General features: G+C 45.0%; 1 protein-coding gene across 1 annotated transcript in view; it reads left to right on the top strand.

Moving 5' to 3' along the window:
* Positions 1 to 14,086, top strand: part of LOC140238217 (E3 ubiquitin-protein ligase HUWE1-like) — a 94,515-nt gene that overhangs the window by 73,141 nt on the left and 7,288 nt on the right. Inside the window, exons 64-76 of the mRNA XM_072318157.1 lie at positions 1,517 to 1,676; positions 2,201 to 2,467; positions 2,859 to 3,168; positions 3,545 to 4,641; positions 5,902 to 6,097; positions 7,561 to 7,670; positions 8,507 to 8,655; positions 9,060 to 9,406; positions 9,998 to 10,137; positions 10,744 to 11,013; positions 11,576 to 11,996; positions 12,462 to 12,795; positions 13,530 to 13,742. Coding sequence (XP_072174258.1) covers positions 1,517 to 1,676; positions 2,201 to 2,467; positions 2,859 to 3,168; positions 3,545 to 4,641; positions 5,902 to 6,097; positions 7,561 to 7,670; positions 8,507 to 8,655; positions 9,060 to 9,406; positions 9,998 to 10,137; positions 10,744 to 11,013; positions 11,576 to 11,996; positions 12,462 to 12,795; positions 13,530 to 13,742 — 4,014 coding nt within the window. The remainder of the gene's footprint in view (positions 1 to 1,516; positions 1,677 to 2,200; positions 2,468 to 2,858; positions 3,169 to 3,544; positions 4,642 to 5,901; positions 6,098 to 7,560; positions 7,671 to 8,506; positions 8,656 to 9,059; positions 9,407 to 9,997; positions 10,138 to 10,743; positions 11,014 to 11,575; positions 11,997 to 12,461; positions 12,796 to 13,529; positions 13,743 to 14,086) is intronic.

The raw sequence follows: 14,086 nt of genomic DNA, 5'->3' as shown, positions 1-14,086 counted from the left end.
ATTATGAGTTTTTAGCTCACCTGAGCCAAAGGCTCAAGTGAGCTATTGCGATCGCCCTTCGTCCGTCGTGCGTCGTCCGTCATCCGTCGTCCGTCGTCCGTCGTGCGTAATCTTTTTACATTTTCATCTTCTTCTTGAATACCCCAAGACCGATTTCCATCAAACTTGGCAGGTAGCATCCCTAGGGGGTTAGGAACTCAATTTGTTAAAATGGGCACCATGCCCCACCCAGGGGGCCCCCAGGGGGCCCAAACCCCCCAAAATTAAGGAATCTGTAAAAATCTTCTTCTCTAGAACCAGAAGTGATAGAGCTAAGTTAATACTATGAGTTAGTACATTGATGACTGTAGTTTCAAGTTTGTTCATGGCAGAATCAGGGGTGCCCCCCTTGGGACCCAGGGGAGGGGGGTGGGGAGTGGTCCTCATGGGGCCTAAATTGTACATTTTCATCTTCTTCTTGAGAACCCCATAACCCATTTTCACCAAACTTGGCAGGTAGCATCCCTAGGGGGTAAGGATCTCAATTTGTTAAAATGGGCACCATGCCCCACCCAGGGGGCCCCCAGGGGGCCCGAAACCCCCCAAAATGAAGAAATCTTTAAAAATCTTCTCTAGAATCAGAAGTTATAGAGCTAAGATAATACTATGAGTGTGTACATTAATGACTGTAGTTTCAAGTTTGTTCATAGCAGATCCTGGGGTGCCCCTCTTGGGGTGGGGGGGGGGGGGGATTGGGAAGGTCCAAATGGGGGCCTGAATTGTACATTTTCATCGTCTTCCTGAAAACCTCATGATGGATTTTCGTCAAACTTGGCAGGTAGCATCCCTAGGGGGTCAGGATCTCAATTTATCAAAATGGGCACCATGTCCCACCCAGAGGGCCCCAGGGGGCCCCAATCCCCCCAAATTAAGGAATCTTAAAAAATTGGGGCCCTTTTTTTTTTTATTATACATTTTCATCTTCTACTTGAGAATGCCTGGTCAAATTTTAGTAGAGCTATGAATAATTTAGATTAATGACTGCGTGAAAGGTGAACTTGCGATACTCAGGTGAGCGCTAGACCCGCGGGTCTCTTGTTATTTAATGTAATGAGAGTATTTTTTATTTTTTTTTTATTTTTTTTTTTTTTTTTTGGAAATGAAAAGTACTGTGCCAGTACTTTGATCATCAGAGCTCAAGTTGTGTGTTGGGAGGATGTTCATACACATGTACACTTATTCCTTATGATTATGAGAGAAATGTAGAGTTTTACAGTAGTACTCTGTTGGTGTGTCTGTGCCTCTGTTCTTGCACAGCTGAATTCAAGCTTTGATATGACCTCAAAAAGGACTTGGCTCGGGGACAACAATATTCTGACAGATTTAAAGTTACCTAACAGCAGCCCGTGTCATGTTATCATGGTTGATTTGCATTGTTAATTCAAGACTGCTTTGCATGGTAAGGGGAGAAATGAATATTAAATTTTCGTGCATGAAAAATAAAAGCAATTGAATTATTGTCTCTTGTGTCTTACAGGTCTGCCTCATCGTCGGGTAGACCAGATAGCGCTCTGACAGGTATGTGTCTTCATCGCCTTATCTCTGCTAATGTGTTTATGGCTGATATGATGGAGTCTATAGTCTCGTTATTGTGTTGCCTCTTACTGCTGCTGAGCCAAAGCAAATTTGGGGAAACAGTAATTTATTTCTCTGATTTCTTTGACATGGTTAACATTGCTGCATCTTTGGACGTCTGTTGAAATTTTATTGTGTGATTATGTGGCGTTATTCACCCCATACAGAGAAAACAGTGGAATGTTTGTTCAGTGTATGTAGACATTTATATACATATATGCAGGACTCAACACTAACTTTTTTTTCTCTCTGGTGGCCTGTAGCAGCTACTAAAATCTTTAAATATGAAATTAACATCGCCCAAAAAAGAAATGTAGTGGTCCGTATTAAATGGAAGCGTAACAATCCATTTTGAATCATAAGTGCCTGATCAGGCCATCAGAAGATAGCTTGCTTGGATATTTGATGGCCAAACATAAGTTTTTAGTGTTCAGTGGGCCTGGGCCACCAGGGCACTGCTTATGTTGCGCCCCGTATAGGGCCGTGAGAAGTGGAATAGGCTCAGGTGGGGTGGGGGGGGGGGGGATTTCTTCTCTGCACAGCTACAAGAGCTATGATCACATCTCTTCTGTGCATTTTGTATGAGTGTAAATACATGACCACATCATGTCCTTCCTCTTCTCCTTTGCCAGGTCTCCAGCTGCCGGAGGGTGTGGATCCGTCCTTCCTGGCCGCCCTCCCGGAGAACATTCGGCAGGAAGTCCTCCAGGAGCATCTTGGGATACGCAATCAGCCACCCCCATCGGCCCCTTCCTCCAATCCGCCCACCTCACAGGCAGACCCCTCCACCAGCTCTCTCAGCCAGGTCAACCCAGAGTTCCTGGCTGCCCTCCCTCCCCACATACAAGAAGAGGTCAGTTTGTAGACATCACGATGAGTCTTAATTGTGATCTCATATAATCGTGGCAAGTGCAAAGATCACACAGCATGAAACTTGTTTTATTTCTCTCTTATTTTGTGTTTGTTTCTGTTGGCAAAAGTATGTTCTTGGTTTCAGCAAGGAGTAGCTACGTCTGCCCTCAAGATTGTAAAAGAGGTGACGAATATACAAATCCTTACTAAGCTGGCTAAAGGGTGCTTCGTACATGTAGCATTTCACTGATACCGTCACAACCATCATTGATATGCTAAAAAATGTTGACCCACTTGTTAAATTTTTTAACTCTTTCACCCTTCGGTATGTAAAATTCTGATGATGATGTTGTGGAAATTAACATTGATGAGTCAACTGTGTCTGCCAACAGGTGCTTGCCCAAGAGCGTGCAGAGCAGCAGCGTCGTACGCTAGCTGCAGCCACTGCCGCCTCCACCCCGTCAGCGTCCGTGGTGCCAGCGGAGCCCGTGGACCCCGCTGCCTTCATCCAGAACCTTCCCCCGGGACTGCGCCAGACGGTGCTCGCCGACATGGACGACAGCGTCCTGGCCGTGCTGCCCGCCGACATCGCGGCCGAGGCCCAGGCGCTGCGGCTGGACCGCGTGCTGCGCCACCGCCAGCTCATGCAGGAGAGACTACTGAGGGAGACCGGTATGCTGAGTGCTATCCTCCGCTATTCAGGTGCTTCACAGGAGGGTGGAGTGGTAGCGCCCCCACTCTCGTGGGTCGTCACCCTATCATCCTCCTAATTTCATTCTCACCGAGAGACTTGAGAGTATATATATATATTACCCAACACTTTTCACCAACCTGCATCTCTAAATCCAATCAGTATACGTGACTTTTGTCCCTCTCCTTTTGTGACTGTATCCTCCATGTTTATAGGAGGCAGGATATTCATTTTGGAATCTGCTCTTGGTAATAATGTTTTGTCATGTTTCAATGTTCCTGACGTTTGCAAGCTAGGGCATGTCATTAGTCTCCCATGCATCTTCACAACTTATATATGATATGATGATGGTGTTCTAATGTTGCTGCAATTTTTTTTGTCTTGCAGGTTTGCAAGGCAGACTTGGTCATGGGATGAACTACTACCGTTTGTCGGTGCCACGGCAGGCGGGGCAGTCATGGGGCTGGGGCAACAGCGGGTCAAACCGTAGCGGCGGGAGTCAATCCAGGCAGGGGGTCTCCAGTGCTGCCCCCCAGAATCAGGGCAGGCAGTTGGTGGACCTGGAGGCCCTGACGTGTCTCCTGGTGCTGCTCTTTGTCAACGAGCCCAAGCTGAACTTGGTGCGGCTCCTGAGGGTGCTGCGCAACCTGAGCTTCCACCAGCCCACCCGCCAGTGGATCCTCCAGGCGCTGCTCAGCATCATGGAGCGCACCAAGTCCTGCAGGGCGCAGGCAGATGGCAAACACAGCATTGCTGAAGGTGACCCGCTGGCCTCCATACAGAGAATGGACTCTATGTCGGGCAAGGCATACCAGCAGCCATCCTGGCTGTCGATCAGCATGGATGCCGCACTGGGATGCCGTGCCAGTGTCTTCAAGGTGCAGCGCTCGAGCAAGAAGAGCTCAGACAAGCAGGGGTCCCTCGTTTGCATCCACCCTCAGGTTGCCCCAATGGTGTGCAGACATGTCCTGGATGCACTCCTAGCTCTTGCAAAAGAATTCCCATACCAGTTTATTCCAATATCCAGCAAGAAAGACTCCAAGAAAAATCCTCCAGGGAATCTGTTGAATCTAACAAGTGGTAGTAGTACGGGCAGCAGTAGCGATCGCAAAGCAGCAACTGGAGCAAGCCAAGAAACAGCTGATGACGGCAAGCCCGTCGCTGGTCAGAGTGATGTGAAAGCGGGCAGCAAACTAGAACTTGACTTTTGGGACCTGCTGGTGCGGCTGGACAACACGAGCCAAGGCCGAAAGGGCAAGGTGACTTCCCGCGTGTCCACCGTCCCCGCAGCAAAAGAGGGCCAGGACCCAGACACGAGCAACTCGGCCCTGTCAAAGCTCATGGCCATGCTGTCGCACCCGGTGGTCAAACGAAGCACGGCCCTCACGGACAAGTTGCTTCATCTCCTGTCCATGGTGACCAGTTCCTTACCGGATGGAGAGAAAGACAAAGGCAGCAGCCAGCAGTCCAGGACAGGCCCTGGGGTAAGTCTACCCTGCCTTTTTTTAAGATTATCTGGAAGTTTTGGGTTTTGGTTTGCTTGTTTGATTTTAGATTGGCAAATGGTCCTACAGAAATGGTTCCATGTTGTGCATCCCAGCATTACCTGTTGAATCACCTGAAAGCTTTTTCTCCTTCTGCATCCATCTCCTACTTCTTGAGAAATCTCCACTAAACTTTTCCCAGCATGGAGTGCTCGAGTTGACTCTCAAGTCTAAGAGAATTTCCTACTTGGAATTTAATCCTCAAAGAATAAGAACACATTTGTATTGAATTCACATCAGAGTACTGGGAAGGTTTAGTAAACTTAACAATTCAATTCGTTTCAATTCTGTTTTATTGTCCATTTACGGAAATTTGTTTTGCTTGCATGCATACATATTACATTAGTACATACATAGAATGCATACACACAGAGCAATAAACATAGATACATGTATGTAGATATGGTAGACATTGTCAATAATGTTGGAAAATATATCACCAAACTGAATAAAGTTTCCATGTGCTTTTTTGCCAGCACATGTACTCCACGAAATCACACAATATGTGAAAAACGAATATCACATCCGGAGACGAAATGACATGCAAACTGGCTGCTATAGTGCAGTGCTGTCTAAGATGACTTAATCAGCATGGAGTAGTGATTGTTACTAAATCATGGACTGAGCATCCTTGCATGCTGTTATAAGAGTTGCAAAAGTTGTCAGACAGAGACGCCATCATATCATCAAATTTTAATTTCTGGCCGTGACTGATGTGCATTGAAAACACATTAAAAAAGTTTGAATTAAATGAACTGAATTGAAATCAGTTGCTTTTATATATAATGCACTCAAAAAAACAAACAAATTCACAAACTTGTTAAGTAGTGGTAGATATGAAAGTGTCATTGTTTCATAATTATGTTGACTTGCCAAGACCTAATGCATCGAGTAATCGTAATCACAGAGGCATAGTCACTTCTGCATATTGATTCACAGTTGATGATTGTTTTCATATACAAGATTACACTTCAGTGATAGAAATATGTTCTTCTTTCACAATCATATGAAAGAAGAACCTATTTCTATGAAATCACCAATCAGATGAACCTCATCCAGGATACACTTCAGTGAGTTATTGAGAAATGGATTATGAGTTTGAAGTATAATTCTGCAATAATTTTGGCACCCTACCCCTCTATTACTATGGGAAGGAAGTTTTGATGGTCAGCCCGAATGAAATGCTCTGTCCATTTACAGACGGCCATTGCCGCCATCCGTCAAGCCAACCAGTCCATTTGCTCTGCAGTGAGGGCTTCCTCGAACAGATCGTCGGCTCTTGCCGTGGCAGCTCCCTCGTGTGGCGATCAGTCGAGCAGGAGCCAGAGTGGCGGCGAGCCCAGCGAGTCATCAAACTCTGCACCTGTCGGCAGTCCAATGGACACGGCATCACAAGGTATGTGTAGTGACTGAAGGTGATGCCCTTTGGAGTAGTGACAGACATATAATAATGATAATGATAATAATAATGATGATGATGATGATGGTGATGATGGTAATGATGATCATGATGATGATGATATTATTATAAATAATGGTGTGGGTGGGAACAAAAAAAAAAATCTCCCTAGACAAGAATCATATCTGAGGAATGTGAATGTTGAGCAAAATTGTTAGCTGGTGGAACAGTGTTTACAGTGAGGAAAAATTAATGGTTCCATAATGATATCATCCATGGGAATTTTTTGCTTTAAATTAGATATTTGATACTTTCACTGAGTGGATGCTGAAAAGGAATTATTATACCCCCGCCAAACGAAGTTTGAAGGGGGTATATAGGAATCAGCGGACGGTCGGGCGGTCGGGCGGTCGGGCGGTCGGTCGGTCGGGCGGTCGGTCGGGCGGTCGGTCCGTTGCAAATCTTGCGTCGCGAACTACTTCCTCAGTTTTCAACCGATTCCCATAAAACTTGGCACAGATGTGTGCCTTGGGTTGTAGATGTGCAAGACGTATTTTTTGACAGTACCCAAAAGTACGTTGCCATGGTAACGGCATATTATGGGCAAAATGGGTACAAATCTTGCGTCGCGAACTCCTCCCACAGTTTTTGATCAATTTTTATGAAATTAGGTACAGATGTTCATCTGAATATGTTAATGTGCAAGACACATATTTCCGCAGTGGCAAAAAGTGCGTTGCCATGGTAACGGCATGTTATTGGTAAAATATAGGGCAAAATGCTTCATGGCAAAACTGCTTCATCAGTGTTCTTCCAATTCTCATGGAATTCATATTGAATGTTTGTCTTAGGATATAGGTCAGCATGACACATTTCTTGACAGTGACAAAAAGTATGTTGCCATGGTAACAGCTCACATATTATGAGCCAAAATGATGGAAAATTTTGTGTTGCAAACTACTTCCTCAGTTTTTGCCCAATTTCCATGAAACTTGGTACAGATGTGTGCCTTTGGTTGTAGATGTGCAAGACGCATTTTTTCGACAGTATCCGAAAGTACGTTGCCATGGTAACGGCATATTAATGGCAGAAGATCAAGGAAAGATCTTGCGGATTTAACTACTTCCTCAGTTTTTTTACCAAAGCTTATGAAATGTTGTTTTGACCAAAGCTTATGAAATGTTGTTTGGCGGGGGTATAACCAGTCGCTGTAGCGACATTTCTAGTTTGTTTTATCTGTCTCTTTGAAAAGCCCATACCAGTGTATCATTACATTCTAGTTTTATATATTGGCATAAAAATTCAATGATCTATGATATGTTTATGTATTAGTACTATCGATCTCTAGGTGAGAGGAGGTCCCATGATCAATCACGTCTATGTTGTCAGTATCTTGTGGAGGTTATGGCATAGAGCTGCGAGATGACGACTCTGCAACAACATTTGTTTTATCTCTGTAGAGCTACCAGACACTCAGTCCGTTCCAGAGGAAGAGTCAACGAGCAAGGCAGAGCCCGCCGCACCAGAGAAAACCTTGATAGACGAGAACTTGCTGCAATTGGCCGTCGAGGTTTGTATTCTCCTATCAGGGATGTCTTGACCGTTTGTTTGTTGTTTGCTATTGTGTAGGAGGGGATGTCCACCTATTCCAAAAGTCCTGATCAATTCTAGTCAAATGTGGTTGGTACGTGATATCAAAAGGCATATGTCGGCACATACACTGCAGTACTGAGTTTAGAATTGAACAAAATGTGTTGATGAAACATCCCTCTATCCACATTGAGAGCTTAGGACATCGAAGCGGATGGCAAAAAAAAAAAAAGGGGAGGGAGTTTACTCTACCACTCTGCTGTGACACTTTCATCCTTCTGTAATAAGGTGGATTCCAATTACTTTTACTTTTGCCTTTTGCCAAGGTCAGCATGGTAATTTTACAGAGGAAATTCTTGACAAAAGCATGTTTGTCAGTTTGTAGCCATGAGGTTCGCTGGAAGTCGGCTGTTTGCAGACCCAGCCATTCCTATGACCTCTGTCTCGGGGAGCTTGGTAGGCCCTGTAGAAAGCATAGTGTGATTTAAGAATCAAGACAGGGAATGGTTTGATTGTAGAATGCTTATGCAACAATGTTGCTGTAATGTTTCTTAAGGAAATAGGAATAAATGTTATTAACTGGCTTGACTTACGAAGCTTTAAATAATGCGTTGAGACCTGATTACAAGGTCATTAAGAGAGAGAGAAAAAAAGTAAAAGGTTTCAACCAGCTAGCCTTTTAGCCAGTTATTGTGTGTCCCACATTTGGAAAGATTCTTAATCTCCAAATCACTTGTAGAGTTAACAACCACTAGGCTCCCCCATCCCCTATGAAAGTCATTCCCCTTGGTTCACACCCCTGCCTCTCCCCCACAGGTCTTGACGGCACACACCTGCTCCGAGGACGGTCTGGAGGATGCCACCACCATGCTGATGCAGCTGTCCAGGGGGCACGGGAGCACGCGGGAGGCGGTTCTTAGACTCCTATTGCAAGGGGCCCAAGAGCTGGGACAGACCCTCTGCAGGTGAGGCCATCATGGGACCAAACATTTGCCTTTGGCAACCCCCAAACTGAGGAAAAACTTACAATGAGATGTCCAGAAATTAGCAACTGTAGCATCATTCAAAATTAGACGTGAACTCCATCTCTCCATTTGACAGTTCCCTATTTACATGTATGTCTGTAGGTTCTGCACTTTATGAATTGATTTATTGCTATCATTACCAGTCACAACTTTGCACTTGGGTGGACAGGTGTATTTGCAAGCTCAAACCTTGCAGAATCTTTATGAAACATAGTTACAGTGAAAACACTTTCAGTTCATACTCACCTGTCACAATTTTTTTCGTTGCACATGTACATTTGAATTTTTTTCACATTTTATACCAACGTTTCCTTTAAGATGTCATTTGTTTTCCTCAATGGCAGAGACATTGTGAAGCTGTTGGGGCAAGTACAGGAGTACAGATCTCGCCAGCAGCAAGCCGACACCTCCTCGGACGACTCCGATGACAGCCCCGTGACTGAGGCCTCCACCTCCGGCCAGATGCCCAAGCAGGGAGCGGTGGCGGACCGCTACAACCCGGCGGCCAACATCGTCATCACCGCCCCGGCCACGGGCACCAAGCGGTCCGGCTTCGAGCTGCGGCTCCAATCCATGGGGCTCTTCACGGGCAAGACGTCCAACCAGAACTTCCTCCTGCGCATGCTGAAGGTCATCATCCAGCTGCGGGAGGTGGCCAAGAAAGCCAAGCGGGTGGCCGACATCCAGAGACGTGAGTAGTCCTAAAACCCAAATCTGTGATGGTCTTTACATGACATTCAAAGTTTAAGCGCACATAATGACTTTCTACAATAGAGGCCCAAACCCTGTTCTTGTGTATGTTTACATGTGGTTTTGTTTTTGTTCTGCTACTCGATTGAGTTGTTTCAGCTTTACGTGGGTAGTTTGTGAGTTAAATATACACACTTTAGTTGTTTATCTCATAGTTTATCTATTCTATCATCTGTCCTATATTTTCAAGACTTCTTCAGATAGCTGTTTTGAAGTCTTTGCTGAGGCACATACTGAGGAGGATGTTTCGTTTTGTGTATAATTATGACTTGAAACAATCCTTTTAGTATCCCTTTTGTTGTAATTGCTTTCAGCAAGATTTGCTTTGTTGGAGTTGGTGGAGTTGTGTAACCTTTCTTAGAGGCTAGAATTTTTAGTGAATTCAAATTTATTGAATGGTGCTTTCTCCCGATTGTGTAATGAAATGTTCACATGACGTAATTAGCCATCCATTCGAGTAGTTTTAGTGTTGTGTGATGACATCGAACGTGATTTTTACCAGCCAGTCCCACCATTTCCCCGCATTTTGCAGTGGGAGGACCGAACATAGCAGCAGCGGTGGCGGCCCTGGAGACCAACGCCAGCGAGCTGATGCAGATGATGAGCCGACGCAGCACGGTGTCGGCCAGCAGCCGACAGACAGACCGGCAGAACAGCCAGACGTCGCAGGGGGTAAGTGGAGTGACTGCATGGATTCCACATGTCTGTCATTGCGCAACCTTGCAAATGTAGGACTGTGATTTTCTGTAGCACTGTGCATAGTGTATTTGACTTGGAGGAGATGAGAACAAAAAGATGAAAACTCGTTGATGGTCTGTGAAATGCCAGATGAAAACACCAAGCTCAAATTATATAAATGGTATATGCCTGTGTGGGGTTTCATTCTTGGGATGTTTTTTCAGCGAGTAACAAGAGAAGTGACATTAACTCATTGGTGATTTCTATCATTTTCACAGATTTACCTCCGAATAAAGTTGAAATTAAATATTCTACATTCAAGTTTTTGAGCTGCAAGTAGTGGACATGGGAGAGTGCACAAGTAGGCTCTGCTCCTGAATAAAGCTTTTGGAGATTATAAATGTTATTATATGTCAAATGGCACCTTTAATTGAAGTGAAGCGGGTTACTGAAATGAAGCTGGTTACTGAAATGTGTCACATGGCATGCTAGAAAACAATCCAGTACAAGTGATACTGGGTATGCCATGATTCTATGTGAGCATGTTGACATATCAATTTTTCATATCATATGACAATGCAATCCACTGTCTTGTTTTAGGCATCTGGTGCTGAGAGCAGCTCAGCCGCCACCACCCCTTCTGGTACAGCCAATACCACCCCAGTGTCAGAACACCTCCCCTCCACCGTGCCAACTGGTGCCGCCCAGCCCCCTGGGATGGCCGACACCACCCCATCTGGGGGTGCCCTCAGTGGGCCCACGGAAACGCCCATGGAGGTGGACCCGAGTGTCCAGCCGCCGGAAGGGACTCTTTCTCCTCAGCTGGAACGCCAGGCATCGACCAGTGGTCAGGCCAGTCAGAAGCAGGAGGTTAGTCTCTTTGTAAGTTTTAGACTATTCTACTACTGACTGATTGTTTTCTTGGTAGAATTTACACGCTAGCAGACCCCATAGCTACTGCAGATTTCTGAGATGAGGAAACATGAGTTTTCACCAATCACTCAAGAAAGAAAAACAAAATGACCTCATCTTTCCATTTTGGCATTTGTGTTTTTGGCACCTTAAGATATGATATTGGGCTTTGGTGTGTGGCCAAGCAGCATGTATGCAAAGGTCTGAATTATGCAGGTGGAGTATGACAGCGAACTGTTTGCAAGGTGATAGTGTAATCACAGCACCCCTACTCATATAATATAGGCCAAGGTTTAAAAACCAGTAATGAAAAGAAAAGCTATGGAAAGAGAAGTTGTACAGACGAACAGATAATAACATTTTATCATATGATTAGGTGTGTTGAGCAGTTTTGGATATGGAATATAGGAATGTGTGTTAAATGCCATATGTGGTGTCAGGCTGCAACTTTGCTTCAGCATCGGAATCCTGATAGAAAAGACGGGAAAAATTCATTTAATCTACATAATCAATACCATAGGAGGAGGAAGATGGTCCACGTCTCAGTGATCTCCTGGGGCTGGAGGATCTATGGGAGACCCTGAGCACCTGCCTGACGGAGCTGTCTCTCACACCCGACCCCCACGCAGTCCTGGTCCTGCAACCGGCAGTGGAGGCCTTCTTCCTCGTGCACGCCTCCGACAAGGATGCCACCAAGGCAGGGGCGGAGTCTTCCTCCCATCCCGCCGCGGCTACCGCCTCCGCCTCCTCGTCCTCCTCCTCACACCCCGCCAGAGAGGGGCTGACGACCAGCGCCTCGGATACTGGCCCCATCTCCCCGGTGCCCAGCACTCCAGCTTCTGGTATCATCCCACCCGGGTTCTTTACCCGGGAGAGCTCAGTCACATCCATCGTCACCCCGAACATGCCAAACGACACGCAAAAGTTCCTCCGATTTGCAGGTATGGAGATCACTTCTGTTCACTCTTGAAGAATAGGAGGGCATAATAACCTTGCTTTATCCTTGATAAATTGATCACATGATTTTATGTATGGCAACATTTGTAGAGTTTTTAATGATTTATGCTATGACTGCAGTGTCATTGCTTCTGGTTTTGTTTTTTTTTCTGTGTCACCTCCATGTAGATTCATCATTGTTTGCCATGACTGAAAATGCCATTATAACAAACACAAAATTTTGTCACAATGAAGTTAAAATGCAGACCCAACATATTATCTGTATATCTTTATATGCTTCACTTTTACAGCTAAAATGAATTTTTGATATAAGGAAAGAAAACTGCCAGTCCCAGGAACTTTGTTATAACAGGAGTCGCTTGTAATACCCTTCATGGATACCTTCAGTCAAAATGGATAACCTATTCTCCATTGTTTCTCTGTCACTCATGTCGTGCTCGTTTATGTAGAAAAACACCGCAATGTACTGAACCAGATCCTCCGGCAGTCCACCGTCCATCTCTCAGAGGGGCCCTTCTCCGTGCTGGTCAACCACGTTCGCATCCTGGACTTTGACGTGAAGCGCCGCTACTTCCGGCAGGAGCTGGAGCGGGCGGACGAGGGTGTGCGCCGCGAGGACATGGCCATCCACGTGAGGCGGGAGCACGTGTTTGAGGACTCGTACCGCGAGCTCCACCGGCGCACCCCCGAGCAGTGGAAGAACCGCTTCTACGTGGTCTTTGAAGGAGAGGAGGGGCAGGATGCTGGTGGTCTGCTCAGGGAGTGGTATCTCATCATCTCAAAGTGAGTGTCATGGCTACTAAAACTAAGTTTCTCTGTTTTCTCAATGTATTGAGAGAAAATGGTGCGAAGCTCATCTTGAGAGCAATGTCCGACTGATGTACTGTAAAAGCTGTTATTTTCATGTACAGATATTTTCACAAATGAGGTGGTCATAGACATTTGTGTGATGTTTTCATGATTTAACACCGAGGCTATCGTAAATGCACCAATGCCTGTTTGTAAATTCAATGCGATAAAGATTAGGTGGCAGTATGTTTACAAGTTGTTGAATACGAGGCCCAAGAGTGATTTGCAATAATGGGCAATAATTAAACCCTCATGAAAATAACTGATTTTACAGCATTTTGTAAAGAGGATTGTTTGTTGTTCTTTTATCTGTTTTTACAAGTTTGTGGGTTTGCATGTTTGTTTGTTTTTCTTTTAGGTAGAATGTGATATTGGGTTTTAGTTGAATAGATAAGACAGCAGTATAACTGCAGACAATTCCTGATAGATTACTTTGTACGCCTGTGGAAACAGCTGAAGATATTTTGGTCAAGACTTAGGCGTGCAAGCAAAGAAGCTGATGTTGGAAAGAATATCATCAATTGCAATTTGTTAGGTAAAACTTCATTTTTTGTAGAAAATTGAGCTTTGCCAAATTTCTATATTGTTGTATTTCTGTTTTAAGTTGATAAAATAAATTGGAATTTGAATTGACACTTCAATTGATTTGTAACATTTGGCACCAACAGAGAAATCTTCAACCCAATGTACGCCCTGTTCCGCACCTCCCCGGGTGATCGTGTGACCTACATTCCGAACCCATCCTCCCACTGCAACTCCAACCACCTCAGCTACTTCAAGTTTGTGGGCCGCATCATCGCCAAGGCCATCTATGACAACAAGCTCCTGGAGTGTTACTTCTCACGGTCGTTCTACAAGCACATCCTTGGAAAGTCTGTCAAGTGAGTTTCTCTACACTGTGCTCGTCATTGAACCAGTTGGAAGTTTCCACTTGTGTTGATTATTTAAAAAGGGATGGTGTAGTTATGGTTGTGATGGGGTATCAGGTTTCCGACTTTTTTGTGAAATAATGATAAACCTTGCAGAGCACTGCCTGAACATGCTGACTGGTTTAACTACTGCTTCTGTCATATATTAAGCGAATCTAATTTTGCGCAAATCTAGACTTCCCAACAATTTTGCAAGTGGTTGAATTTGCTATCACAAAATATAGCAATGGACGGAGGAATTGGTACTGTTAAAGTGGACATTTTCGAGCATTTCGCGCAACCAGAAACTAGCACAA

This window comes from Diadema setosum, chromosome 2, assembly GCF_964275005.1.
Source record: "Diadema setosum chromosome 2, eeDiaSeto1, whole genome shotgun sequence".
In the NCBI taxonomy this organism is placed as follows: domain Eukaryota; kingdom Metazoa; phylum Echinodermata; class Echinoidea; order Diadematoida; family Diadematidae; genus Diadema; species Diadema setosum.
Note: the sequence above shows the minus strand (reverse complement) of the source record. Positions and strands in the feature narration are given on the sequence as shown.